Below are 27,756 nucleotides of genomic sequence, written 5' to 3'. Positions count from 1 at the left end.
TGAGGATGAGCATTATTAACATCTCCTTGTCAGCTTTCTCCCCTCTTTTGTGAATTGCCTGTTCCTCTCCTTAGAGTGTGAGGGTGCTTCTCTTGTCTTATTGATTCAGAAGAGTTCTTTATATATTAAAGACACCCATGCTTTGCTCTCTATGTTGCAAATACCTTTGGTTTTCTCCCCAAAGCTTTACAAGGCACCTCATGCCAGTCCATTACTTGGGACTGCCTCATTTGGGGCGACCTTGGCCTTTCTGCCCCGGAATTCAATGGACGTCATGCTGTGGAGACAGGCAGGGCTGGGAGGTGATAGAGGGGGCATACGAGACCCGTGTTGGCGAGGAGAGAACTGTGGGTGCTTGGGAGCTCCCTGTGGACTCCGGCCGTCTCCCGGGCAAAGTGCTTGTGGTGGGGGTGCTCAGAACGTGGTCTCCCCAGGGGGAATGGGTCAGTCACCTGCAGCCTAGGACCCAGAGAGTGAAGGCTGGCTTGGAGGGGAGTGCCGTACAGATATCCTCTGCGTGTGAAAATGACACACACAGACAGCTGGCCTCTCTGGCCTGCAGAGTTCCAAGTGGCTTTATGGATCCAAGTCAGTCAGAGCCAAAACTCTCTCTGGGCAGGCTGGCCTCACCTGTCTTCTGTCATCTGTTGGTGGGCAGAGTGGCCCCACCCCCTGGAGCTCTATCCTCAGCAGGGTCAGGGGTGGAGGTGGGCAGTTCCAGGAGCCCCTCCCCTGCACCCAGCCAGCAGAATCTGAAACTGCCCCAGCCTCCAGGCCTCTGCCTGGGATAGACCCCAGTGGCTGGATGTCTCTCGCTCTTTGCTCCCACCACCCACCTTCCCGAGCCGACAGCCCAGAAGCAGAGGAACCGGGGTGCTGCCAGGAGTGAGAACCTGGCCAGCTCCCCGCCCTGCTCCAGGGGCGGTACCAGCTGCAGCGCCCCTGGCTCCGACAGGGGGATGCCGGGCGCCGCCTGCCATATGCTCAGAGTTGAGCCTCGATCCGGCGAGCAGCCCTGCCCAGCGGGACTTTTGGCACCTGGGGCACAGGAGGCAGGGCAGAGGGCAAGCTACCCAAGGTGGAGGAAGAGGAGGGAGGGGCCCAGCTACTGGGATCGGGCCTGCGTTGGGCGGCGGGGGCTCCCTGCTCCGCTCTTGGCTGCCGGTCGGTCAGGGTAGCAGGTGGGGGGAATAAAGGGAGGGTTGGCTGCTCTCAGGAGGAGCCAGGATGCCAGCCAGCCAGGATGGGCCTGCTGCGAGCCACAGATGGCGGCCCTGGGTCTCTGTACTCTCCCTGGGACAGAGCATGTCCGGGTGGGGAGATGGGTGGTGCCAGCTCTCCTCCCTGGCAGCTCCCCTCTCCTTGGGGAGGAGGGTGGAGTGAAGGGTGACCCTGGTTCAGGGGCCCCCGCAGATCTTCCAGTATTCCCTTCATACCCTTGATTCTGGCCCTGCAGGATCCCCCGGGAGGTGGGGGGGGCTTCCTGCTCACCCCTTCCTCCTGTGCAGAGCAGGGGGCGGGGCCCTGGGTCCAGAGAGAATGGGGGCCTTCGGGGCATAAAATATCAGACCTGATTAATCAGTGAGGCCGACCAACTGGTCTGCAGGTTCTCTGTGTGTCTAAGCTCACGGCAGTGCTTATTTAAGATCAAACCATATGAAACTGCTTTTTTCTTTTAAAGTTGAGGAATGATCGATTTTTAGGCACTTTTATGTGGTTCATCTTATTAGTGTTCCCTCTTTTTCTGTTTTCTAACCAAAGAGCATGAAACATCCTTTAAATGTTTGCTTGGAGTCAGCCTCTGAAACCATCTGGATCCAGAGATTTCTTAAGATTCTTTATCTATTCAGATTGGGTATTGCTCCTTTAGTTCACTCTGGTCCCTTATGTTTCCCTAACAAGGAATGCGTTTCATTCAGATGGCCAAGATTTCAGCCCAAAGCTATATATGATAGCCTTGTAATTTATAAAATCTTTAGGTCGTGGTTATACCCCTTTCTCATTACTTCCTAATGAGTCTATTTTCTCTTTTATTCATTATTAGGCATAACAATGTTTTGTCTGTTTGTGTGTGTGTGTGTATACTTGTTGGTTGGGGGCTTTACTGAGATTCAATTCTTGGGTATATTTATAACTTTGAAGCTTTTTCAGTATCCTACTGTATTAATTTCTACCCCTGTTATTAATTATTTCCTCATGCCTTCTTTGGGCTTTATTTTCCTTATTTTCTAACTTCTAGAAATGAAAGCACTTCATTTATTTTCATTCTTTTTTGTTTAATAATAATATTTATTACATTGTGGTCAGGAAATGTGGCCTGTGCAGTTTCAGCTCCTTGGAATTAATTAAGCATTCTTTTACTAGTTATGTATTTCTGTCTGTTCCTTTTTGTATTTCTCAAGTTTTTGCATATTTCAATAAGATATAATAAAAAACAAAAACTTCCTATTACTTTTGAACTTCTTTGTCACCTAGTGACAAACTTACAACTTCTTTAAAAGTTGTAAGCTTTTAAAGAATTGCTTTGATTTTGTTCAAGTCTCTCTTCAACAATCATTTAATGTTTCAAAATTAGTTTTTCAGTAGGGGTGTTGAATCTGTTTACAGTCATTGTTTTGCTTTTACATAGTGACTCTTCTGGGATCTGAATTTATCACAGTTGCCTTTTATATTTTCTCTATTTGCTGGTTTCTGTGCCTATCACTAGTGTGTTTATTCCTTGACTCTCCCCTCTTAAATTCTTATTTTTGATCCATTTCATAGTTGGGTGAAAAACATTCCCAGATATTCCCCTCAAGGAGGATACATGGTTGGAATATTGCATACTAGAGAATATCTTTGGTTTATTATGGCCTGCACACATAGAGGACAGTATAGCTAGGTATAAAAGTCTTGGGCCTCAAAGTTTTCCCTCCTCTCAACCTATAGATGTTGTTCCATGGTCATCTGGAGCTTCTTGTTGATGTTAAATCTGTTTATGTATATTTTTCTTTATCCGATATTTCGTATGTTTTGCAAAGATATAGGTGGATGTGTTTGTCTCTTTTTTTCCAAGAATTAAGTTCATCCTTTCATTCGTATGTAGGTTGGCCTTCAAGCTCAGGAGTTGTCATTTTGGTTCACTCTCTTTGGTTCTCCTTTCTGTTCTATTTGGTTTCTGCTGCAGTTTTCTCCCAGGCATCTGTCATCTGTCCACTTTCCCTATTCTGTCCCTATTATTTTCTCTTTCACAGTTTCCACATCTTTCTTCTTTTTGTGAGAATCTCTCCACAATTCACTCCATGTTTCTGAATCCATTTCCTACAGTGTTATTTTTCTTGGTTGCTTCCAAAGTCGATTTTCATTGTGCTCCTGGGCTTTTGGGTTTGGGTTTTTCTAGCTCTTCTTTTTCTCACGTGTCACCCTTTTTGTATCATCATGTGGCCTTTTCAGCTTGACCTCGCCTTCCCTCATATCTTTTTTTCTTCCTACTTCACAGAGGCTGTGTGTTTTAGAATATCTTAAGTCTGACACACCCATTCAATTACACGTCGCCTATGGCTGTTTTTGAGCTATGGCGACAGTTCACATAGTTGTGACAGAGACCGTATGGCCCACAAAGCCAAAAATATTTACTGTTTGGCACTTTGCAAAAAAATTTTGCAGATCCCTGGCCTCCCGTGACAGCCGGATTCCCATTCCAGCCCCAAGCTGGATGGCGGGGGAATGCCTCCAGCTCCTTCTTCAGTTCCTAGTCCCTACCAGCCTTTTCTCTCAATTTGCTTTTGCTCTGTGGAGGTGGTGATCTTCTGTCTCCACTGCCAGACTTTCTCATTCCCTGCATCAGTGATCTAGGTAAAAACATGAGTTCACATCCCCACTGCAAACACTGTCCTTCCTGTCTGTTGCTCCTCTTCCTTAAGCTTTCTCTGGACAGGGGCACCTCCATGGCCCCCCCACCCACTTCCTGCCCATTTGTTTTCTGGTTGTTGTCTCCTTGTCATCTTCCTTATTTTCCAGGATTTTTCTGTTCATCAGACAAAGAACTGTGTCTTGAGGTAAAACCTGGACAGGTTTTCCTTGTTCTACCACCATCTGTCTTTAATTAATAGAGATTGCTCCCAGATTCCAGTGTTGGGTCATCTGTCAGTTTAGTTCTTGGCATTAGTGTGAATTTTCATTTTTTTCGTTGTCTTTATAGCTATTTTGGAACAAAACAAGGAGAGGAAATGTGGGTAACTGCCAAGTAGATGCCATTTTGAAGGAGTCAAAGATGCATTTCAAAGCTACGTCTGGTCCATCTTGAGGCAGTCTCTGTAGCTTTGTGTGTATTTGATAAAAGAAGAAAATGCAGGAACACTTCCCTTATCTGAGGACCTCTTGTCGAGTGACCTCAATTCTCTGGCACACACCCAGAGAGTCTGCACGCAGCCAGAGAGCTGCTACGATGTCAGTGCTCTGAAGGTTATTCACCGTACCCAGAGGACAGCAGTTCCATCTCTCATTCCAGGCCTACTCACCCATGCTTTGCATACAGCTCTAACAAGCTTGGTCTTTGTGTTTTCCTAGCTCACAACCAAGTCAGAATCAGCAAATTGGTAGGGAGTAGGGAACATGTGGGGGCTTCCCTAGTGGCTCAGTGGCAAAGAACTCACCTGCCAATGCAGGAGACATGGGTTCGATCCCTGGGTCGGAAGGATCCCATGGAGAAGGAGATGTCAACCCACGCCAATATTCTTGCCTGGAAAATCCCATGGACAGAGGAACCTGGCAGGCTGCAGTCTATGGGGTCACAAAAGGATGAGACACGACTTAGCAACTAAACAACAATAACAAGGGCACGTTTGACAACGAGAAGCACACTGACCTGATGAGAATTTCTGGCTGACAGAAAGGAAAGATATAAGACCCACAAAAAATAAACAACAACAAACCAGATACAGCTATGAATCTGCACATGTTGAGGCTGGCACCATTTCCTATAAGGGCAAAGTGGCTTGATGTTGTCCTCTGACTCTAGTTTGAGTCAATAGCCACTCTTCTGAGCCTTTCCTCTGCCAGCCTGGGTCCTCCTTACAAGTCGTGGGTGCAGAGACTCTGTTCCACCTCCCACAGCTGCAGACGGTTCAGACCGTGGTTCTAACCCTGTCTGCACATTGGTCTTACCTGGGGAACTTTAAAAATCTGGACACGCAGGCTGTCCTTTAAGCCAGTGAAATCAGAATGTCTTGGGGGGAACCCAGGCATCAGTGTTTTCCTAAAGCTTCTAGGCCATTCCACTGTGTAGTCAGGTAGGGAACCAGGCTGTTAGAAGCACAGGCAGGGCTGAGAGCAATGCCTCGTGCCTGGTTAGTGCCCTGTGGGTGGCTGTGGTTATTGGGGGACAGACTTTTGATGTTCATGAGGGTGGCTGTGAATGGTCTCACGGGGTCCAGAGCTGGATCTAATCAGGCGGTGATGGATGCCACATACTTCAAGGACAATCTCTGGCCCAGGTGGATACTTGGCTTTGAAGAGAAGAGCTGTAGATGCTGCCAGGAGGGAGGGAAGGGAGGAGGGGAAGCTGGAGGTGCAGGGCCAGGTCGCCCTAGGGGCCACCTGCCTTCCTGCCTACAGTGCGGGGCACACTTGGAATCAGCACCGTGGCGCCTTGCTGAACTCAGCTGTCCTGTCTGCAGAATGGTCTCGCCCTCGAGGGACTGCCCAGAGGCTCGGAGGAGCTGACGTGCTGTCAGGGGCTGCCTCCAGGGCCATGATGGGAGGTGAGGGTCAGGGGAGTGCTGAGATTCCACCCTACAGAGGAAGCATGGCAGGTGATTGACCAGAATGCAAGTACTGATGACATGGGCCAAATAATAATGAAAAAGCGATGAGTGGGTTCAAAGCCATCCATGCAGTGACGTCCTCAGCACTGCTGGCAGTTCAGTTCTCCAAGTGGAGCGAGCAGGCAGGGATTCCAGTCAGATCGCTAGAAATGCAAGCTACTTGTACACGGCCTGGGTTCAGCCCCAGCAGTGGCTTTGCCGTGAGCGTCACCTTCCCCTGAGTTGGCAGAGACGTGGCCGAGAGTGGCTCTTCCCAGTGATGAGGTGCCACGGGATGGGGGAGGGGTACCAGTGGCACTGACTGTGGGTTTGGGTGACTGTCACCTTGTGTCTCAGTGTCCCCAGTGGACTGCAGGCGCCTCTCTCAGGATTCTCCACACCCCACCTTCTGACAGGTCCTGACTCCAGTAGCCACCCAGCCATCCAGGTGGCAGGAGGGGCTGGCACTGTGGACTCTGGTGCCCCCAGGCAGGGCATGCTGATGGACAGGGGGTGGTCCAAGGACTCACACCCAAGGGAGCAGGAAGAGGGGCTGTTTTTCTTATTTCCTGAGACTGGTTCCAAATGGGGTGCCCTAATGGCAGCAGGGAGCTGCCAGGCCTATGGCTCCCAGGGCAACAGGATAGAGCTCTTTCAACTTTAATCAGGATCCTGCAAGAGGCAGCCATCTCCCACGGGACCAAAGGCTGACTCTGGGGTGCTGTCTGAATATTCGTACAGATCTAAGTGATGGTTTTGGGGAGGCAGGGGGCCCCAGGAGGCCTGGCCGCCTTGTCCTGTGCTCCCCCACAAATCACTCCTTACTCCACCCTTGCCTGGGTTTCCCCCTTTAGAGTATGAGGGGCTGGCACCTGCTTCTGGAGCAATCATGTGAGTGTTTCCCCTTTACCTTTCTAGTCCCCCTCGCCAGGACACACACCCAGCCCAATTCCAGCAAGTACAGTGACCTTCCATCTCAGACCCAAGTTCAAGGCCTAGCCTTGACTTGCTAGCTGTCTGGGATGCACTGGCAGGTGGTCTTCGTTACCTAATCTGTAGAATGGAAATAACCCCCACAGCTCAAAGAAGGGTTGTGAGAATCCAGTGAGAGCCAGCATGTTGAGTGGTTGTGCAGGGGGGGCTGGAGTGATGTATTGGGACTCCATGGTGAGCTGGCCATCATGCCAACAGCTGATTTGTGAACACAGATCAGGCAAAGGAACTGTATCACTTTATCTGGTAAAGAATTTGCCTGTAGTGCAAGAGACCCAAGTTCAATTCCTGGGTTGAGAAGATCCCCTAGAGAAGGGATCGGCTACCCACTCCAGTTTTCTTGGTCTTCCCTGGTGGCTCAGCTGGTAAAGAATTCGCCTGCAATGCAGGAGACCTGGGTTTGATCCCTGGGTTGGGAAGATCCCCTGGAGAAGGGAATGGCTACCCCCTCCAGTATTCTGGCCTGGAGAATTCCATGGACTGTATAGTCCATGGGGTCACAGAGTTGGACACAACTGAGTGACTTTCACTTTCACTTTCAACTGAAAAGCTGGCGGGGAGAGGGCCCAGTGGGGCCCACTGTTGGAGGTCTGCCTCTGCTGGGCCAACACAGGCCACCCCCAGGGGAAGCAGGCCCTGGGGGCCCTCCCACATCCTGGGTGACACTGGGACACCCCCAAAGCGATACTGTGCAGACGCAGGCCCAGCAGCCCTGCCTCTCAGCAGTGGTGGGGCTCATTAGAACTGAACTCTTCTTCGTGGGGCATTTTATTTGCACACTCCAGTAGCGTGGACACCAAAGGGGTTTTCTCCTGCTTCATGGGCTGCTAATTTCCTCCGTGACCTCTATTGTTGGGGCCTGACCCCAGCCAGAGGCTGCTCGCCATGGAAGCTAGCGCCTGACACAGACCCAGGGCGGGGGCCACAATGAGGCCTCTATCGGCTTTAATCAGGCTCCGGGTGCGTCTTAAGAACGGGGGAATTTGTGTGGTGTTCCGAAGCCCTGGGTGGCACAATGCAGGAGCGCGCAGAGTCCCCGTGTAGAGGCCAGGGGGGCCAGCGGGGGGTGGGGCAGGCGGGGACCTCTTTGTCCCAGCACTACTCGAGAGGGCCAGACCCGCCCTGAATGGCTGCCCGGGCCGCCCAGCCAGTGGGTATACGGGCCTCTGGGTATTTAGGAAGGCAGCCGCCCACCCCACCCGCCAGCCTATTCTTCGCCTAATTAAGTTTCGTCTGTGCTCTCCTGTCCCCTGCAGACTGTGATTCCTACTGCAAGGCCTCCAAAGGGAAGCTGAAGATTAACATGAAAAAATACTGCAAGAAGGACTATGGTGAGTGAGAGCCCCCTTGTTGGGGGAGGGCACCATGTGACCAGTGGGGTGCAGGGGGACCAGCATGGGTGTTGGTCCCAGAGTCCCTGTGACCGGCCGCGAGCCAGGGGGGATGGATCTTGTGCCTGGGAATTTCCCAGCTCTTCCTCCTTAGAGGCAGGGGGTGTGTGTGGCCACAGGTGTGGGGACTGCATTCTTCCCCTGGCCCTGCATCCTGGCCACTGGGGGGATCGTGGGCTTCACTCTGCCCCTGAGGGGCTGTGTGGCTGCGTGGCTACAAATCAGTCGCTTTACCTCTCTGGTCTTCTGCGCCCTTATCTGTACTCATGGGCATTCAGCCTGAGGCTCTATAGCTCAAAGAGAAGTCCTCCGGGCATCGGAGAAAGGGAGAGAACTCCATGGTGTGTTTAAAATGCTGATTCGAGGGTTGACTCCACAAGACTGCCCTACCAGGCTGGGTGGAGAATCTGCATTTTAAGCTGCTTGCTGGTAATTCTGATGCACGGGAAGTTTGACCAGAGCCACTGAGGGCCTTTTCAGTCGAGAGCTGGGGTCTGCACAGACTCCCTGCACTGCAGGCCTCAGGGTCCCTTCTGAGGAAGAGCATATCCCACCCCCTAGTCTCTCCTGCACCATCTACCCCAGTGCCCTGGAGGCGGAGGCCTGCACCCCTCCTCCGTCGGACTCTCCTCTGCTGCCTTCCATCAGCTCTGCCCCGTGGGGTGGAGGGGGTACCGGCTCTGTGGTTTCTGGTCCCTGAGCTGGCTGGAGGCCTGGGCTGGCCAGACCTCATGGGACTCAGGGTCAAGGCTGACTGCAGGGGGGAGTTGGGGGCATGTGGGAGAACAGGAGCCCCTCACAGCCCCTGGGCAGGTGTCTGCAGATAGCTGAGAGGCAAACAGAAATCCCGAGGAGATGGTCCAGCCGTCTGCTGGCGGAGCTGTGGAGGTCCGGGTGTGGAGGCCCGGGTGTGGAGGCCCGGGTGTGGAGGCCAAGGTGTTCGACACCCCGGCAGAAGGTAGCTGCAGCCTGGGCTCCCACCCAGGGGCTGGTCTTTCCACTCTGGGGCCCTCCTCCTGACCTGGCGGGCCTGGCTATTTCGGGCTGAGGCTGGGCCCCCGCTTCCTGGACCCGAAAGTCCACTCTGCCCATCCCCCTCTGCCCACCTCCCCACTCCAGCTGGGTGTTCCTGGTCTTGCCCGCTCTGTTCCTCTGCGGCCCTGCCCCTTCTAGCACCATCCGGCCGTCTCTGGGGAAAGCCCAGCGGCCTGTGTCTTCTGCCCGTCTTTCCTAGTCTGCCCGGATTGGGTGCCTCCTGAGGGACCTGGGTCGAGTCTGGTTGCGTCTCTGAGCTGCGGTTTCCTTGTCTGTCATGTGGGGGTGATGCCCAACTGTGTCATATGGAAGCACCCAGCATGGGGCCAGGTGCCTGGTGGGCTCCTGGTAAAGAGTGGTTCTGGCTGGTCCCCTGGAAGCCGGGTGGCAGGGCAGGAAGAAGTGGGCTGGGGAGGGAACAGTGACCCGGTGCTGACCTCATTGTCTACAACCTGCATGGCGTCCCTCCCAGACCCCGGGGGTTCTGGCAACCTGGCCTGGACGCCAGGCCTTCGGGGTCTCATCGGGGCAGCTGTTTGAACCAAATGCAAGGTGTCCTTTAATGAGGACAATGGTCAGGACCTTTTAGCAAAGGGAAGACCCAAAGGAACCCAAAGGAATGTTGAGAACTTCTAAAACTTCCTCATTTTATTGTACACACATGTGTGCCTGTGTGTGCATATACACAGGCACACATGTACACACAGGTATGTGTGCACATACCCCACACAGAAGCCCAGTACATGATCGTACTGGAGCAGCTGGTAGGTTTTGTGCGTCCGTTCCAAAGCAGCCAGGCCCTGGGTCCATAGCGAATTTCTGAAAAAAGCCCCTTTGAAGTGCTTGTATCCCAAGGTGACTTTCACTGGAAAAACCAACCTTGATTTTGAAAACAAATTTTGGGGTGATTTAAGGATAAGGGGAGTGCTGTCTTTGACGCAGGGTGACAGTAGCCACCAGAGGCCCCGGTGGTTTGGGGTGAGGCTTGGGTGACCCCGTGCTCCCAACCCCGAGCTGTCAGCATCTGCTGGGGACGGCAAGGTGGGACGTGGGCAAGAAGGCCCGAGGTCCTGTGGTGTCCCAGGCTTAGGGCTGGGGGCCAAGTGTGGATGCCTAGGGCCAGAGAGCCAGGGTCACAGAGGAGACCCCCCAGCCTGTCACTCCACCACCCCTTATCTCCCTCCCCCACAGAGAAGAAGAGGAAGGAGCAGCTCGGCCACCTGGGGGAAGGGTGGGTTTGATTTCAGTTTGGAGCATCCTCTTGGAGCATCCTCTGAGCAGACAGACGCTGGGGAGACTTTCAGTGAAGGGTTAACCACCGCCCCTGTTCTGTTTCTCCAATGAGAAAAGGGAAAATTGGACTTTTGTTTAAAATTACCCAATGGATCCGTTTTCCACCTGGTTCTCTCGGACTTGTTTTGTTCTCTTCCAACTTCTTTTCCTCCATTGAATTCTGCCTCCCCCACCCCTGATACTTCCGGGGGCACTTTGGCTCCCTCTGACTCTCCTGCCCACCCCTCGGCAGCAGGCAGGCCCCTATCTCTGCAGAAGGGGGCCTGGCTCCCTCTTGTTATAGGCTCAGGGGGATCTGCCCTGAGCCCTGCCTTGGCTGTGCACCACCCCCCTCCCCAACCCTGGGCAACAGGGCCGTGTGTCGGGAGCGGGGACTCAGTCTCTGGGCTCCTCTTGCCTTTTGCTCCCTGACTCGGTCCTCCCTTCCCAACCCTTGACTTCCTCCTGGATTGTTTGAGGGAAGCTGGTGTCCTAGGTGGGGCCCCGGTCCGGCTGGCTGACTGGCCCAGCAGAGCCCCAGCCTCCCTCCTGCCCCCTTCCTGCCCCTGCATCACGTTTATCCCCTGGACCTCATCCGTCCCAAAACCAAGAAAGTGAAAGTTGCTCAGTCGTGTCCGACTCTTTGCAACCCCATGGACTATACAGTCCATGGAATTCTCCAGGCCAGAGTACTGGAGTGGGTAGCCATTCCCTTCTCCAGGGGATCTTCCCAACCCAGGGATCGAACCCAGGTCTTCCCAGACTTCACCTCGGCCACCCCGGCTCCTGACCCCACACTGCTGCCAGCCCACTGCTCAGGAGTCCACATTTCTGCTGCCGGGCAAGATTTGAGGAGCCGCAGAGTCAGGAGAGAAGCAGGGTGCCCCCTCAGGGTGCTGACAAGGTCTAGAGCATGGCACCCTCAGCTTTAAGATCTTCATCCCCACCCCCTGGCCCAGAGGCCGAGACTGACGCTGCTCCTCCCATTCCCCTAAGAGTCCCCAGCACTGTCCATTGACACTCTTGGGGTTACCTGAGAGTTGGGGAGCAGCCCGCCCAGCTTGACACCCAGGCCTGTGTGTTCAGGCAGGAGGCAGGACAAGGAAGTGTCAAGAGCGGGGGTTGCAGGGGCTTCTGAGGAGGGAGACCCCAGCAGGCGGGGGTGGGGGGGGTGGGGGTGGGGAGAGGCTTGTGGAGAGAGGAGTGAGTGGCACCGAGGGTGGCTGGGCAGGGGCAGCCGGTGCAGCTGCAGGCCTTGCTCTGAGGCTGGGGGCCAGGTCTCCCTCTGAGCTGGGCCCCTGGAGGAGGGGTCCCTTCCACACTCGCAGACCTGGGCCAGGTGAGCAGGAGGAGAGGGCGAGGGGAGCTGTCTGGCCTGGGGTGGGGTGGGGGTGCAGGTGGGCCCAGGAGGGTCGGAGAGGGGGCTGCATAATCCCCACCCGGTCTCTGACTGACACCCCTGCAGGGAGCCAATTAGGAAACGCATTTCCTCCACTTTCCAGCTTTCCAGCTAGAGCACTTGGATGTTCCAGAAGCTGCTAATTAGAACCTCAGCAGGGTGGGTGGGGTGAGAGTCAGTGAAGGGCAGGCCCCAGGCCCCCTTCCTCCCAAGGCCAGCTCGGGAGAGTCTTGACGTTGTGCGGCCAGAACACCCGGATCTGGATCTCAGCTGACCCGGGTGGTGGCCAGTGGGCAGGAGGCCGTGGGGAAGGGGGGCCGGAGCAGTGGCCTGGGCTGGGTCTGCTGGTCCTGCCCATGTTCCCAGTTAGAGAGAGCCCGGGGGGGGGGCGCCCCCACGAAGCAGGTAGGAATTGGGGTCGGGGAGGCCTCAGGGCCAAGCCCCATGCCTTTCTGGTCTGGAGTGACCCCAGGACCGGAAGGATGGCAGTTCCATTCCCATCTGTAGGTAGGGAAGGGCCACCGGCCACAGAGCCTGAGGAAGACTCCACGTTTGCTGTGTGACTTCGGACCAGGCTGGGCCTCAGTTTCCTGGTCTGTCCAGTGGAGGTCAATGAAGGGATGCGCTGTCCTTCCGGGTGTGGCAGGAGGGTGACCCTGTTGTGCCATCTCCAAGGGGCAGGGAGGGGTTCACGGCGCTGCTGTCATCACTGGCCCCCCCATCCCGGGGCCTCCTCAGTCCTCTGTTGCCCTCTAGGGGAATCGACTCACCTTGCAAATGCTGAGAAGGCACTTGTGGGCAGGCTCAGGGTGGGGCAGTTGTGCACAAAGATGGGTTTTTATTATTTTCAAGTGTTGTAGCATTTCCTGTCAACTTCTCAGGAAAACCTAGCCAAGAGGGGCCCTTCTTTTGTGTAGAACGGTCCCAGTGAGTGTGTGTCTGTGTGTGCAGATGTGTGCATGTGTACAGAGATGTGTGCACGTGTGCCTGTGTGCACCCATGAGCGTTCATCATGAAGCCCACATTCTCTCAGCGGCTCCCACGTGGGCAGAGCGTGTCCATCCCTTCTGGAGTCACTGGCTCCGTGGCTCATTTACCTAGAAGCCCAGGCTCCAGAACCTCGGTCTGTGGAGATAGGATGGCCAGATGACGCTGTCCCCAGGGCATTTACTGTGGGGGCCGTCGGGAAAGGCCATCTCTTGACAATGACTTCAGGCCAAGACACCCCTCAGCTTCTACCCCCTGACTCATGTGGAGGGGGGCCAGCCTGCCCCTGTCACATCACCCTCCCCATCCAGTCTAGATCACAGACTCCTTGGCCAGGGGTCTAGCGTGCAGTGGGCGTAAGCGGGGCCTGGTCCATCCTCCAGAGAGGGTGTGGAGGGAGGGCTTCCTGGAGGAGGCAGCCCAGGTAGCCAGTGCTCACTGGGCAAAGCAAGGCTCCCAGGCAGAGGGAGCAACATGTCTGAGCACAGAAACAGTAGCAGGCCAGGGAGATGGGAGGAGAGGGCACATGGGGGTGCAGGGGCGGAGGACAAGGAGGCAGGGAGGCTGATGAAGGTTCATGTCCGTGTGCAGAAGCCACTCGGAGGCCACCAGAGAGCCAGCCCCACTCACACTGGCACACAGCGGGCTGCCACTCACCTCTGCTTCCCGAGGATTCAGAGGCGGGGGTAGAGGACAGACAGCCCGTATTCTGAAAGGTGAGATCATCTCACTTTTGCCAGTTCTTGGAAAAATGATTCGTTCCCAGAAATGTCTATTAGTCACTCCCTTTGTTGAAAGACATTTTGGCACCAACGGATGGAAAAATAAGAATGCTTTTCATGAGATGATCGGTCTCGCGCCTTCCTCCCGCCATCCCTCAAGGATGATTTCTGAGGATAACAGCTCGAAGCGGAAGTCTTGTTGGCATCTGTGGGGAGGAACTGGGTTTGTGAGGCTGTGTGTGTGTGCATGTGTGTGCACACATGTGCTGTCTTACGGGTCCCCGGCAGAGGAGAGCCTGGGGACTAAGTGGACCCCTCCTCCCCCAAGTATTGATACCTTGTCCCTCCTGGGGCAGCAGAAACCCCAAAGATGAGGCCTTACCAGGCCGGTGACTGTTCCTCCTCTGCAGGCCCCAGGATGGGCACCTCACAGTCTTCATTCTCACCCTGGGTGAGTCCTCAAAAACACCTAGGAGGGGAAGGCCTTTTCTTCCGGCCGATGGGATGCTGAGACTCAGCAAGATAAGGAGCACATCCAAGACCGGGTCCCCTGAGGCCTGAGATCTTTATGTACCTTGCCTGCCCCGCCCCATGCCAGGATGCCAAGCCTCTGGCAACAGAATGGGTGCTGCCCCCACTTGAGGGTCAAGGGCTGGTTCCCCCCACGGGACCCCTGACTCTCTCACTCCTGATAAGCCACAAAGGCTTCTCTATGGGGGAACAGCAGGCGTGGTCACTATGGTGCTGAGGTTATTGTCACCATGGGGGGGCTGTTGGAGACGATGGAGCCAAGATGATGGGCAAGGATGTCGGTGATTCTGGCGGAGGCAGGGTGGGTATGGCCACTCAGTGGTGGGCTTGGCTGTGCAGCGGAGGGAGGTCACGGGCAGCTCCATGATGGAGGAGGGAGGAGACTGAGCTAGCAGTGGAGACGATGCTGGTGGTGGAGGGACTGCGTAAGCCCGTGGAGTTGGTATAGATTAGAGGGGGTGCCTGCCGGCTCTCGTTTTGATGTTCAGGCCGGGGATGAAATGAGCGGGAGTGATGGAGAGGCCTCGTGAGGGACACAGGGCCTCTTGGCAAATAATGGCCTCTCCCCCTCTTTACACCCCCTGCCTTTCCTCTTCTCGACCTTGGGGTCAGTGGCTGTTCCTGATCAGGGTCAGTCCCTTCAAGGGCAGAACATGGGGCAGATTATCAACCCTGTTCTGGGGGCCAAGTTCCCATGTCAGCAGCAGACTGTGACTTCAGGGCTTGGAGTAGGGGTACAGATGTTAGAGGAGCATCCTGGGGGCTGTCCCCCTGAGGGTGGTTAGCCGGGTCCGGGTGGCAGCTGGTGGTGATGGCTGGGAGAGGCCAGTCCTCCCCACCCTGCCCCAGTACTGTCCCCAGCTCGGAGAGTCGGACGCAGCCCAGCCGGCAGCACGTGGCATGGTGTTTCAGAGGCTCACTGACCCTTCCCCGGGGGTGTGGGTCACTGGCCCCCTGGGGATCCTCCGATTTCCCCAGCCAGATGTGACCTCCCCCCTTGGAGTGCCAGCCCCATATGGAGGCCAGATGTGGAGCTGGGTCGGCATGAGTCAGCCTGAGGTCGCAGAATGCGGGTGACCACTGGGTTGGGCTAGGCGGGCAGCAGGCCCTAGTGACAGCTTGACAGAAGCCCCTGAGCCCACAGGGTGCTGCACTGACGAGGGCCTCCTGCCATGTGCTTTGGTGGCAGGAGTGGGCACAGCCCTGCCTGCCACAGCGACTCCCATTCCCATGGACAGGGCCCAGAGCCTAGGCGCCCACCTCTGCCACCCCCACAGCGTGTGGGTGCTGAGGCCTAGAGCTTCCTTTCCTCTGAACGTCCTGTTTTTAGGAAGGAGGTGTGGGTGGGGAAGGGCACCTAATGAAAGATGTCTCCTCCCATTTCACAGATGAGGAGACTGAGGGTCAGGGTGGGGATGGGGAAAGGTGGAGATCTGTCCGAGGTGCCTGGGGACACCAACCGGCTTCCCCTACAGACAGGCAGCACTTGTCTGCTCCCCGCTCCCCAGCGACCCGTCTCTAGGATCACAGAGCATGTCCCTTCCCCACTAGGCAGGGCTGGGATGGGCAGCTTTCCCCAGGGGGGATGGATCTCCTGAGTCTTGATGCCCCCCCTTCCCTGGGGTCAGAGCCTTAGCATGAGGACCCCAGCACCATCGCTGTTCCCGGGGTCCACCCCCACCTGCTGCTTTACCTGCTTGTGCAAGGCCCAGGCGCAATGGGAGGTGAGTGTGCCCCGGGGGTACACACCCTCTGAGCAGCCTGGGTTACCTGCAGGGAGGCAGCTGAAGCCTTAAAAACAGAATAGTTTCTTAAACGCTCCTAAGGGTCACCCCCAGGGTGGGCTTCTCCCCTGGCAGAGCTCTGGTCAGGATCTGCTTTGGTCCATGTTTCAGGCAACAGGGCCCTTTCTCTGGGTGTCCTGGGAGAAGCAGGTTCCATCCTTTGAGGGTGGTTTTGACTTTTAGGAGCTGAGCGAGTAACTTATTCACAGGGTGACAAGGGACCCAAGTCCCTGCTGGTCGCCCACCCTCCAGAACAGGGCTCTCCATACAGTGTCCTAGGCGTGGCCAGGTGGCAGCCTGGGGTGGGAGGCGCTGCTCCGTGCAGTAGGGTTTGCTCGAGGTGACTGTGGCAGGACTGTTGGTGGGGGGCTCTTAGGTGGGCCCCTCTGAGGAGCAGGTAGGCATTTGCAGCCAGGATGTGAGCCCTGGGGCATGGGGACCAACTCTCCTGCCTGCCTCTTCCCCCAGAGGCTGGAGCCCCAGTGATGATGGCAACTGACCTGGGGGACCTTACGGCAGGCAGGGAGCATTCCCACTGTTGCCTTCTGTGGTGGGTGGGTTGGGCTGCTGCAGTCAGTCTGGGGGGCAGGTGTGGGTGGTGGGGCATCTCCTGAGGCTGTGTGAGGCCCTGGGGGGCAGGGGGTGGGGCTCTGCTCTCCTCTTGGATCACACTCTGACAGCTGGGGCTGTGATGGGGTGGGGTCATCAGGAGTGGGCTGGGCTATTACAGTTCCTTCTGATGGGGAGGGGGGCAGCTCTGGGGAGGGGGGCAGCTTTGGGTGGGGGGGCAGGGCCAGGCCCGAGTCGACCATCCTGCCTGAGCCTCTTGCAGAAGAGGGTGGCCAGTCTCCTGAGCTCATCTCGCCTGTGGGCTGGGAGTGCCAGGCTGTCTCCCTGGGGAACAGGGCCCCTAGCCGCCCCAGAGTCTGGTCTTCTGAACCCAGATCTCCTGATGTCCCCTCCTCCAGGGAGCCTCCATCAGTCAGCTCATCCCAGGCCCCCTCACCCCTCCCTTCCCAAGAACAGAGCCTATAAGCACCAGGACCCGGCAGGGGAAACTGAGGCCACCTCTGTGTTGGTCTGAGAGAGGGGTCCACCATTACTTCTTCAGCTGAGGGGGGAAGGATGAAGCCTTCCCTAACCCCAAGTTGGGGGGTCCTCGTTTTATTCCAGGTCTGAGGTGGGGCCTTGGTGGGTATGGCAGGAGGTGGCAGCCCTGGGGTTTTTCTAACCACAGCGTACCTCCAGCCCTCCACTTGATGGGATGAAAACTTGGGGGGCTGCTGTGACACCCCATCCACACCCCTTCTGCCTGCCCGCCCCTACCGCAGGTTAGCATCCCCAAGAACAAGGCTGGCTCTGCTTGGCTGCTTCTGACCTTCACAGGGAGGGGGGGCTGGGGGGTGGTGCTGGGAAACATGTGGTCAGAGCTGTGCTTTATGAGAGCAGCTGCAGCTCCTGACACGCTTTCCATACCGGGAGATTTATGGGGCCGCGTGGTTTTAATGGCTTCTGCGGTGCCGGTGTCCTTCCTCTCTTCGTCCTGGCCGCCGTCTTGGAGGCAGATGGGTCCCGGGCTGGCCTGGCCCATCAGGAGGGGACGGTGGGGTGGGGAAGGCCAGGGCTGACCACCCAAGCCTCCTTGGGAGGGGCAGCTGCTGGGAAGCCCCTGGGGACCCCATCTGAGCAGCCCATAAATCGAGGAGGCCTCCAGGAGACAGGAAGCCTCAGTGCAGAGGTGTCCCAAGCTGGTGGGGAGAGGAGGAGGAAGCCCCCCCCCAACCAGAGCCACGGCCCCAGGCCCCCCCCCCCCCCAGCAGGTCGTCCATCTCGGCTGGGCCGGCAGATGAACGTGCACTAACTGTGTGCTCCTTGCTGACCCAGCGGCCGTGCCTGGTCAAAGCCCCCAGCCGGACATCCCCCAAACCTGCGAGTGGGGGGTGGCAGTCAGCCTAATGCTGCCTCCTGCCACTGACTGTCCAAGCTGCTGGCAGTGCCAGGTCCTCGGAGGGTCTGGAGCTGACCCATCCTTGGTCTCTGGGGTGAGGGCGGGAGCTGGGGATGGAGCGAGGCTTTGAAGGAACCAGCGGCTGCCTTGGGGTGCACGGTTCCCTTTGGAGGAATCCGAGCTCGAGAGGTGGGACCCAGAGCTCCACTTCTCAGCTCACCCTGGCCAGCCTTGCACTTTCCCAGCGCTGGGACTCTGTGGAGGTGGAGGCCCCAGGGAAGGAGAGCCAGAGGTGTGTGCCTCTGGAAGGACATGTTGGGGCCTGTTGGGGCCTCGGGCTCAGCCAGGATTGGGCCTGGGCAAAGCCCCTGGCCTGCCTCCTGGCCCGAGGCCCCATGGCTCAGACCAGCCGGTGCTGACCCCTGCCTCCCTGCACTGGTCCTCACTGCCCTGCTCTCCCTCTCAGAGCCACAGCCCACCCTTGAGGGCCAGGGGCAGGCATCTACCGAGGGATGGAGAGCCATGTGCCCGGTAGCCAGGTGGCAGACTCACGGGCCAGCCGAGGAGATTGGCCCTCTTAAGCCCTGCCCTGGTGGCTGGGGACGGCTCCTGGTGTGCAAGGCCCTCCCATGAGCCCCGGAGTTGCTGAGGGGGCCCTGGGCACTCGGAGGCCAGAAGACCAGGTGCAGCTGGGTCCCTGGGACCCGGAGGCCAACTTTACTCTCTCGGGGCCGCACTCTTCCCCTGCTTTTCCTGTGGGCACTTGCTCCATCCTGCAGGTCCCCACTTCTGTGGGGGGGGCCTTCTGGACCCAGCCTCACCTGTGTCTCCTTGGGGGTTCTTCCCTACACCTGATGCCTGCTGACTGCACAGGAGCAGAGCTGTGGGACCTGTGCAGCTCACCTGCACCGTGGCCCAGCCTGGGAGCAGGCAGACACCAGCAGGTGGGGCAGGCTCCTGTTCCAGCCAGTCTGCTTTAGCCACTCCCTTGTCTGTGCTTTAGAGTCCTGCCCTCCACCCCCAGCTCAGTGCCAGGACCCTCCCTCTTTCTTCGGCGCGGGGGGTGTCTCGGCAAGCTTCTTATCACCCCGGCCTGATCTCACCGTCTGCCTTTCTGAGGGTCGTCTCATCTGCCTCCTTTCTGAATAAGGGGTGGGAGATCCTCCCTGGAGACCCATGTTCTGGCCAGTTCAGGACATCGGCACACGGATGTGGAGCTTAGACATCCCAGGGGCTGAGGCTAGTTAGCCTGGAGTGAGCGTCGTGTGGGTGTAAGGGACACAGCCTTGGGGACCGTGCACCTCAGTCAGTTCAGTCGCTCAGTCGTGTCCTTTTTGTGACCCCATGGACTGCAGCGTGCCAGGCTTCCCTGTCCATCACCGACTCCTGGAGTTTACTCAAACCCACGTCCATTGAGTCAGTGATGCCATCCAACCATCTCATTTTCGATTGTCCCCTTCTCCTCCTGCCTTCAATCTTTCCCAGCATCAGGGTCTTTTCCAATGCCTAGTTTTTTCCGTGTGCCTAGGGTGGGCAAGCGGAGAAGGCAATGGCACCCCACTCCAGTACTCTTGCCTGGAAAATCCCATGGACGGAGGAGCCTGGTAGGCTACAGTCCATGGGGTCGCTAAGAGTCGGACACGACTGAGCGACTTCACTTTCACTTTTCCCTTTCATGCACTGGAGAAGGAACTGGCAACCCACTCCAGTATTCTTGCCTGGAGAATCCCAGGGACGGCGGAGCCTGGTGGGCTGCCGTCTATGGGGTCGCACAGAGTCGGACACGACTGAAGCGACTCAGCAGCAGCAGCAGCAGCAGGGTGGGCAAGAAGCTGCCCCTGGCGACTGCAACCCCGCCCCCACCCAATTGGGCGGTGCCGTGGGCCCCCAGGGGATGCTGGTTGTTCCTGGCCCCCAGCCAGCAGGGCATCAGAGGTGGTGGCGGCCCTGTGCTGTCTTGAGCCCCGCATGCTCCCTGAGGGGGCCGAGTTGGTCTGCCTGAGGTCACTGTTTCAATGTGTATTTTGAGTATTTTCAGCCGTGTGTGCACCGCGGGGACTTGGCCTGTGCACTGCGTGTGCAGCTCATACTTGGTGGGCTGTGTAATATGCAGAGTCGTTGCCAAGGGCAGCGGAAATGTGGACTCTTTCCAGCATAATCACATGAATCTACCACCACCCGCCCCTGCCCTGCCCCCGGCCCATCCCACCCGCTGCCAGGGTGCTGCTGGGGTGGGAGGAAGACGAGGGCCAGCGCTTTGTCCCCATCGACCTGTGTCCACCACCAGGTCCCCCTCCAGGCTGCATCCTCCATGTTCAGCAGACCTCCTCCAGGCTGGGGAAGCAGGCTGCCCTGGAGAGAGCGGGGTGCAGACCAGGGAAGGTGGGCCAGGGGTCTCCAGGCCTCCTGCTGGGAAGGGCCACATCCCTGCAGGTCTGGGGAGAGATGGTCCCGGGGGCCTGGAGGGCCAGCCCAGGGCCTGACCTTGTCCAGCCAGCTCTCTCTGGCCTCACAGCCCTCCCCTCCCACCTGGCCCTGAGCTGAGGCCCTGGGTCCTGAGTCTCTGATTCCAATGGTTATGGAGTTTGCCGGCACTGCCAGAACAAAGTACCACTGAGGGGCTCAAACAACAGGAATTTGCTTTCTCCCAGCCTTGCAGGTTGTAAGTACTGGATCAAGGGGTTGTCAGGAGTGGTTATCCAAGGCTTTCTCCTTGGCTTGGAGGCGGTCGGCTTCTTGTTCTGTCTTCACGTGGTCTTCCCTCCGTGCGTTTCTGTATCCTGATCTCTGTGTCCTCATCTTATGAGGACACCAGTCATATCGGGTTGGGGCCCACCTTTCGAACTTCCTCTTAACTACCTCTTAAAGACCTTATCTCCAAACACTGCCACGTTCTGAGTTACTGAGGGTTAGGACTTCAGTGTATTAATTTACTGGCAGGGAGCGATACCCATTTCAGCTCGTAACACCAGCAGATGAGCAAAGCCACCTTCTCTGGGGTGCCTTCAGCAGCATCCTTGTTGGGCTACCTTAGCCCACCCTGACTGCAGGGCGGGACACGGAGACTGGGCCAGGGGTCTGAGGTCCCACACAGGCGGCAGCTGCACCGTGGGGGAGGCTCATTCTGCATTCAGCTCAGTCCTGAGGAGAGGAAGCTGGGGCTCCCGGGGATGCTGGGGGCGGCTCCCCTCCTTTGCTTAGCTGAGGGGCACTCAGTTGCCACGGTGACCTCTGTCTGCACAGTCAAACACACACAGCCCAGCCACTGCTCCAGGCTGGAGGGCTCCCCACCCCCTCCTCCGAGTTCACACTGAGTGTTGAGTCCCTTGGTGACGAAAACATGGAAACGGTTGCCATGGCAGCCATTCTTTGGAGCCCTCAGACTGGAGTGCAAAGTTCAGGATGCCCACGAACAGCTGAAATGAAAATATGGGAAAATCCGCCACTTGCTTTGCCCCAGAAGGGTGGGATTCGAAAGAGGGCCCGGCCATCCGTGCCCCTTCCCATCATCCTGGGCCAAGCGAGGGCACAGAAGGGGCATGGGGAGGGCCTGGGGAGTAGCCCTGAGACCTTGAGAGAGGCTGGCCAGCATGGGTGAGTGGGCCCAGCACCCGGAGCTAAGAGGGCAGGTGAGACTGCTCGGCCTTCCCTTGGGTGCATGTCCGCGTGGCTCCTGGAGCCGCTGAGCCCACTGTGTCTCGGTGTCTCCGCCTGTAGAGACAAGCCCCTTTCTCAGGAGGGCTCAGGTCTACACAGCTGCTAGGAGAACCTTCAGCCTGAGAAGAGGTGGAAGGGAAGGTGTCAGGTTCTGACCATGGGGATGGAGAAAGAGTACAAGTTTCCTTTGGCTGGACATTAGTACAGCGCAGACTTCTGCACTTAGCTGCTGGAATGGTATGTGTCGCCTGCACCCACAACAGGCCCTGTGGGGCTCTGGTGACTTGAGATAACCACCCAAAGGGCCCTGTAGTCGGAGTTGTTTGGGAAACCCACAGCTGTGCCGGCACACACAATTTGTAGATTAAAGGCTCTGAAAAGTCCCGCAGTAAGAAAACTCTTTGACTTTAACCCACTATTTCATCTAGTGGTTTGAACAAAATCTAACCCCCCCCTTAAAAATGTTTTTTCTCTTATAACATACCTTATATCCTGCAGAAATAGCATCTGTTGACATTCACTAGGGCATTGATTCTCCAAGTGTGTTCCCTGGATCAGCACCATCTGGGAGTTTGTCAGAAATGTGCCTTCCTGGGCCCCACTCCACACCTGGTGAATGGGAAATTGGGGCGAGGCCAGCGATGTGTGATAAGCCATCCAGGGGATTCTGATGCCTGCTCCAGCTAGAGAGCCCCCATACTCAGGGAAATAGTAGCAGAGAACTGAAAGGGAGGGAAATGGCCTGGGGGCTTGGGGAGGGTCCAGAGGACAGGGAGGCCTGGCAGGGATGAGAGGGGATAGTACAAGGACCCTGGACTCCAGAAGAGGTGCTGTGGCCACTTTCAAGAAGGCTGTTCAGGGTGCATGGCCCCTGGGCACTGAGACCCCAGTCTGAGATTAGATCAAGAGCAAGGTTGTGTGTCTGGGGGTGTCATGAGGCTTGATGTTAGGTGGTGGGGCCTCTGGAAATGGCCAGGAGGTACTGCCCGCGTTGGTCCCCCCCCCCACGTCCTCCAGTGGCCATCGCTGTGCTCATGGAGGGCACCTGCTGGAACAGCAGAATTCAGGGGGTGTGGTCAGTTCCTATAGTGCCTTCCTGGACTCTAAGGGGGATTGTCCCCAAAGACAGGGCTGGGTGGCACCTTCAACACAGGCAGGAAGTAAGACTTATCAGAGCAGTGGCCTTGGCCAGTGTATCAGTAGGCAGGGTTCTAGGATTAGCTTTGCCTCCCTACACCCATTCCCCCATTGGGGCTCCCCCTGCAGTCACTTCCCCGCACTGGGTCTCCTATTCCTTCTCCACCAAACAGGCCGCCCTGTCCCGGGCCCTCTCGGCGGCAGGAGCCTTGGGGTGCAGGCGGCGGCCGAGGCCCACGCCCTGCCTGTGCTTCCTTGCAGCCGTCCAGATCCACATCCTGAAGGCGGACAAGGCGGGGGACTGGTGGAAGTTCACGGTGAACATCATCTCCGTGTACAAGCAAGGCACCAGCCGCATCCGCCGCGGTGACCAGAACCTGTGGATCCGCTCGCGGGACATCGCCTGCAAGTGCCCGAAAATCAAGCCTCTCAAAAAGTATCTGCTGCTGGGCAACGCGGAGGACTCGCCCGACCAGAGTGGCATCGTGGCGGACAAGAGCAGCCTGGTGATCCAGTGGCGGGACACGTGGGCGCGGCGGCTGCGCAAGTTCCAGCAGCGCGAGAAAAAGGGCAAGTGCAAGAAGGCCTAGCGCGGAGGCAGCGGCGCGCCGGCGGGCTGGGCGCGGCCGGCCACTGCGGCGTGGACTTGGCCCGCGGGGGCTTTCCCAGCTGGGGGGAGGGTGGGGGCGGGGCCGGGGCCCTCGGCGGCCCCGCCCCCAGCCTCCTGGGCGGCCAGGCCCCTGAGAATTGAGGACCGAGACTTAGCTACCTCACGGGCTCCCTCCAGAGCAGAGATGCGTTTCCCTGGGGCGGGAGGGTAGCCGGGGCCGGCGCAGGTGGTGGGCCGCAGCGATGGGTAGAGAAGGGCGTCTGAGGAGGAGAACTGTGAACCCCCAGGCCCGCAGCCCCAAACAGAAAACCCCGTCTGGTTCCTCTGACCCTTCTTGGGGGATTGCCACAGGAACCCTGGCTGTGACAACTCGGACTCCCGTCTGCAGCGGCCTGGGGACACCTGTGGGAGGCGGAAGCGGCCTGTCCAGCCAGCCTTCCCCATGCGGTCTGTGGTCTCCACCTGCCCCCGCCATACTCCTGGTGGTGGTGGGGAGGGGTTACAGTCATGCAGCCAGAGCAGTGAAGCCCCTCCTGGTCCTGCCCTGGCCAGCTTGGGAGGGTGGGTGGGTGCTTGGCCAGGCTTCTGGCCCAGGGACACCCCTGAGAAGCCCACGCCGGGTGGTCGGTCACTGCTCACGCCGAAGCTGTCTGATGGAGGAGGCACTGCCAACGCAAAACCTCCCAGAGAGTTTCCTTTCTGGAAAGTTGGAAGCAGCCCCTTTATGACATTTTCCAGGGGAGGGGGAGGGGGCACTGGCTGGGCTTACAGCAGCGACACTATTTGTGTAATGACATCAGCTCCCACAAGGCCCCTCAGCAGTGTCAACAGCTGGGAAGGGCCTGGAAGGCAGGCTGCTAAGGCAGTTGGGCCTGGCGGGGGTGGGAGTGGGCTGGCTGGAGTGGGGACCCGCTCTGCTGGCTCAGGGAGGTGTGGGAGTGCCCGAGTCGCGGGCTGGCAGGGCTGGAACCATTAGGGTCCCAGGTACCAGGGAAGCCGTGACCACTGCCTGCGGGGCCCTCATTCCTGGCTCCCCAAGTAGGGGACAGAGGAGGCTTCCCACCACCAGCCTGGTATGGCCTGGGTGGCACCCTGCCCCCTCCTCTCTGGCAGCCTCCTCTGTGGATGCCTCCCAGGCTCCCTTTCCAAAGCTTCCAAGAGAGACCATCTCCAAGCAGGCAGCCCTAAACATCCAGGTCTGATGGCCTCACACAGGACCTGTGCCCAGGGCCCCACCCCCCTAAGCTGGCACTCTGAATTCGAGGCCTGGCTCCTCTCTCAGTCAGGAAATTGTTTTCATCTTCCCTGCTGGAGTTTGGCTGCTCAGAAGGGTCACACCAAGTATTAAGCTCGGGCCCTCTTGGTCTGGCTTTCCTCTGCTTCCTCCCGCATCGCCACCGCCACCATTTACCGAGCACCTGCTCTGTGCCAGGCACTTTACCCCCGTAACCTCACACTATCTTCATGACAGCCCCGTGAGACAGGGGTCCTCACCGGGCACTGTAATCCCTCCTTGGTTCCCTCGCAGGCTGCAGGGGGGTGCTTCTGGGTGAGTCACCCCTGAGATGCTGGCCCTGAGGATGGCATCTGGCCTGGAGAACAGACGTCAGGAACTGGGGGCTGGGATGGGCACAGTCACATCTTGAGAGGTGACAGCCAGGGCGGTGCGTGAGGCTGGTGTACACTCACTCCAGGTTCTAGGCAGGCAGGCCGTGGCTGGTCCTAAGGTGTAGGCAGAAAGGATGTCTGGCTGCCTGGAGGGGTTCCAGAGATGCCCCCAGGGGCAGGGGAAGGACAGCATGGGCTTGGGAAGGGGTAACTGTCCTACCTGACTCCAAGCCCAAGGCTGGAAGTATAGGGCCCTCTCTACGCAGTTGGCCCTCCTCCGCTGCTCCAGTGTGGTTCGGGTGTGTTTTGTTAGCTCACAGTCCATGAGAGGCTCTGTCCTGTGTGGGCAGTCATCCTGTTTCTGTTCACAACAGCCTGGCTTCTCTGCTTTGCCCAGGAGAGCATGGCAGCCCTGCCAGCTCCCACCCCAGGCCCAAGTCTCGGCCCGCATTGCGAAGGGGGCTTGCACTGGTGGTCTCTATGGCCAGCAGCCCGCCAGGCAGCAATGCATCTTGCTTTAAATTCAGCCAGTCTCGCCCTCTGGCTCAGCACCCCGAGAGCAGAGCAGCCTGGCCTCTGGGGAATGTCAGGGCCACCAGTCAGCCAGCAGAGAGGGGAATTTGGGGGGGAGTCAGTCCTGGCAGTGGCCTTCCCCACCCAGCCAGAACCCAGCCCGCCGCTCCTCTGAATCCAGCCACCAATTCGGGAGGACACCCCCACCTTGGGAAAGCACCCTCTTCTTCCCTCGCCCACCGCCCCCACCCCGGGGTGTAAATGGAAATAGGAATTGAGGTTCCGGTTTGTACAGTTAGGAAAGGATGTAAAATGGAACTAGATTTTGAAGAGTGTATTAACCAGAGTTGTGATATGTAGGTGTTTGAAGAAAAACATACCAGATAGTCTTTTTTTTTTTTTTTAAAGAAATTTCCAAGTTGTCCTTTTTCTTACCTGCTGGGGGGTCTGGAGCCCCTGACAGCGGGGTCCCTGCTTTTCTGACACATAGTAATGCTGAGGATTGGGGTAGAGGGAAGGAAGAAGGATGAGGGTTCTGTCCTGAGCAAAGCAGGGTGAGAGGCAGGTCCTGGTGGTAAAGTGGGAGGGACACCCGTAGTCCAAGCTGGGGGTGCTGGGAGCTGCCTCAAGGTCTCTGGTACCCACCCAGCACTCTGCCCCCAGAGTAACCGCAGGAAATAGGTACAGCCTGTCTTGCGTTAACCCCAGGCTGGAGACTGAAATCAAGGAGAGACCCCTCGGGGTCAGGAGATGGTCCCTTTAGGCAACTGAAAAATGTTTGGGTCTCACTGCTCAAAAGAAGACTGGAGAGTGGATGAACTAGACCCACGGATGGGGTTACTGGGCCACGGATCATGGCCATAGCCAAGTCATACCCTAAGGGTATTGAAGTGTGTACTTGTAGGGCCTCGCCCCTGTCAGAATCAAGCCAGTCCTGTTCCCTGTGTCATTGGACGTGGCTCCCCCTCCCCCGTGCACCTCCCCTCCCCCACCACTCCCCCCTCCGTTCTGGAGTTCTGTTCACTCAGAATTGTAAATGTTTAGTTGTGACCATGACATATTGTTTGGGTCAGTGTTCCTTTCCAATGCATACTAATATATTATGGTTATTATATATGAATATATTTAATGACATGGAAAAAGTTGTGGATTTTTTAAGTTTTTTCTTTTTTTTGGTTAGAGTTGTAATGGACCCAGATGGAACTTGTAACGTGGGCCCCACATGATAGAACTAAATTCAGATATCAATTAAATAAACTCTTGTACACTGTTCTCTGTCTCCCAGTCTTTATTGGTGGCCTGAGCTAGGGGCGGTTGAGAGGCTGGCGAGTCTTCAGGCCATTTAAGGAATATGGCTTCTGGTCTAAGAGCTCCCAGCAAGACAAACCCGAGACCAAGGCCCTGTGATGCTCTAGAGCAACGGTGCCCAAACTTTTTGGCACCAGGGACCAGTTTTGGGGAAGACAGTTTCTCTACGGATTGGGGAGACGATGGATGGTTTCTGGGTGATTCAAGTGCATTACATCTATTGTGCACTTTATTATTACATCAGCTCCACCTCAGATCATCAGGCATTAGATCCTGGAGACTGGGGTCCCCAGGGATAAGCCAGAGCCTGCCTTTGCTCTTCCCCATCTGACTCAGAATCTGCAAGTAGAGTTATTGCCCTTCATGTAACCAGTTTCTTCTATTCAAGTAGAGGGGAGACTCACCGGCAAAGATAGGCGGGTCAGTGACACTGGAGAATGTTCTCAAGCCGTCGTGTCGCTAAAGCTTCATGAGGTGCAGGGATGGGGCCGGGGCCAGCGCCACCAGGAGCTGAGCTCACTGGGTTTCTGGGAGGCTATATTTAAACTTCCAAATGGTTGTGATTTCTCTATTAAATAAACAATTCAGTCATAAGTAACATGTTGTGTTGCCATGCAAAGTGGAACCGATCGTCACTAGGAAGCTATAATTTCCGCACCCAGCTGTTTCGAAGACAAGTCTCAACGACACAGATTCATCCTTCCCTTGTATGGCACGGAAGGCCCTTCCCTCTGCATGATCAGGCTGGGAGGCCATGAGCTGCTGCTCAGGAAGGACTAAGGGCTTCCCAGGGTGCGCCAGTGGTAAAGACCCTCCTGCCAATGCAAGAGACATATGAGACACGAGTTAAATCCCTGGGTTGAGACTATCCCCTGGAGGAGGGCATGGCAACCAACTCCAGTACTCTTGACTGGAGAATCCCATGGACAGAGGAGCCTGAAGGGCTGCAGTCCATGGGGTCTGAAGCAACTTAGCACACACGCAGGAAGGAATAAGGCCTGTGCTGCCTTCCTCAAGGGCTGTAGGCACGGGAGCTGTGCTCTCAGAACCAGGGGTCAAAGCCAACGCAGGTGGATGC

At 57.0% G+C, this 27,756-nt stretch overlaps 1 protein-coding gene and 1 long non-coding RNA gene across 6 annotated transcripts in view; one reads left to right on the top strand and one right to left on the bottom strand.

The window, feature by feature from the left end:
- The window catches only part of NTN1 (netrin 1), a 230,734-nt gene extending 204,092 nt beyond the window's left edge, over nt 1–26,642 (top strand). For 4 of the 5 annotated variants that reach the window (XM_081578356.1, XM_081578355.1, XM_081578357.1 and 1 more), the window contains 2 exons: nt 8,033–8,107; nt 22,901–26,642. In XM_081578356.1, the coding sequence (XP_081434482.1) occupies nt 8,033–8,107; nt 22,901–23,229 (404 nt within the window). In that variant the 3' untranslated portion in view covers nt 23,230–26,642. The remainder of the gene's footprint in view (nt 1–8,032; nt 8,108–22,900) is intronic. The other variant, XR_014079136.1, reaches the window with a different exon arrangement.
- Nucleotides 20,743–25,107, bottom strand: LOC145541590 (uncharacterized). Its single transcript, XR_014079139.1, has 6 exons — nt 25,078–25,107; nt 24,744–24,971; nt 23,409–23,651; nt 21,987–23,042; nt 21,416–21,621; nt 20,743–21,261 (listed from the first exon to the last, which is right to left on the bottom strand). It is a non-coding gene; the product is annotated as an uncharacterized LOC145541590 (long non-coding RNA).
- Nucleotides 26,643–27,756: the final 1,114 nt, after the last annotated feature.

Source organism: Giraffa tippelskirchi, chromosome 3 (genome assembly GCF_054371585.1).
Source record: "Giraffa tippelskirchi isolate mGirTip1 chromosome 3, T2T-mGirTip1v1.2.pri, whole genome shotgun sequence".
Classification (NCBI taxonomy): Eukaryota; Metazoa; Chordata; class Mammalia; order Artiodactyla; family Giraffidae; genus Giraffa; species Giraffa tippelskirchi.
This window is presented reverse-complemented; position numbering and strand designations above follow the sequence as displayed.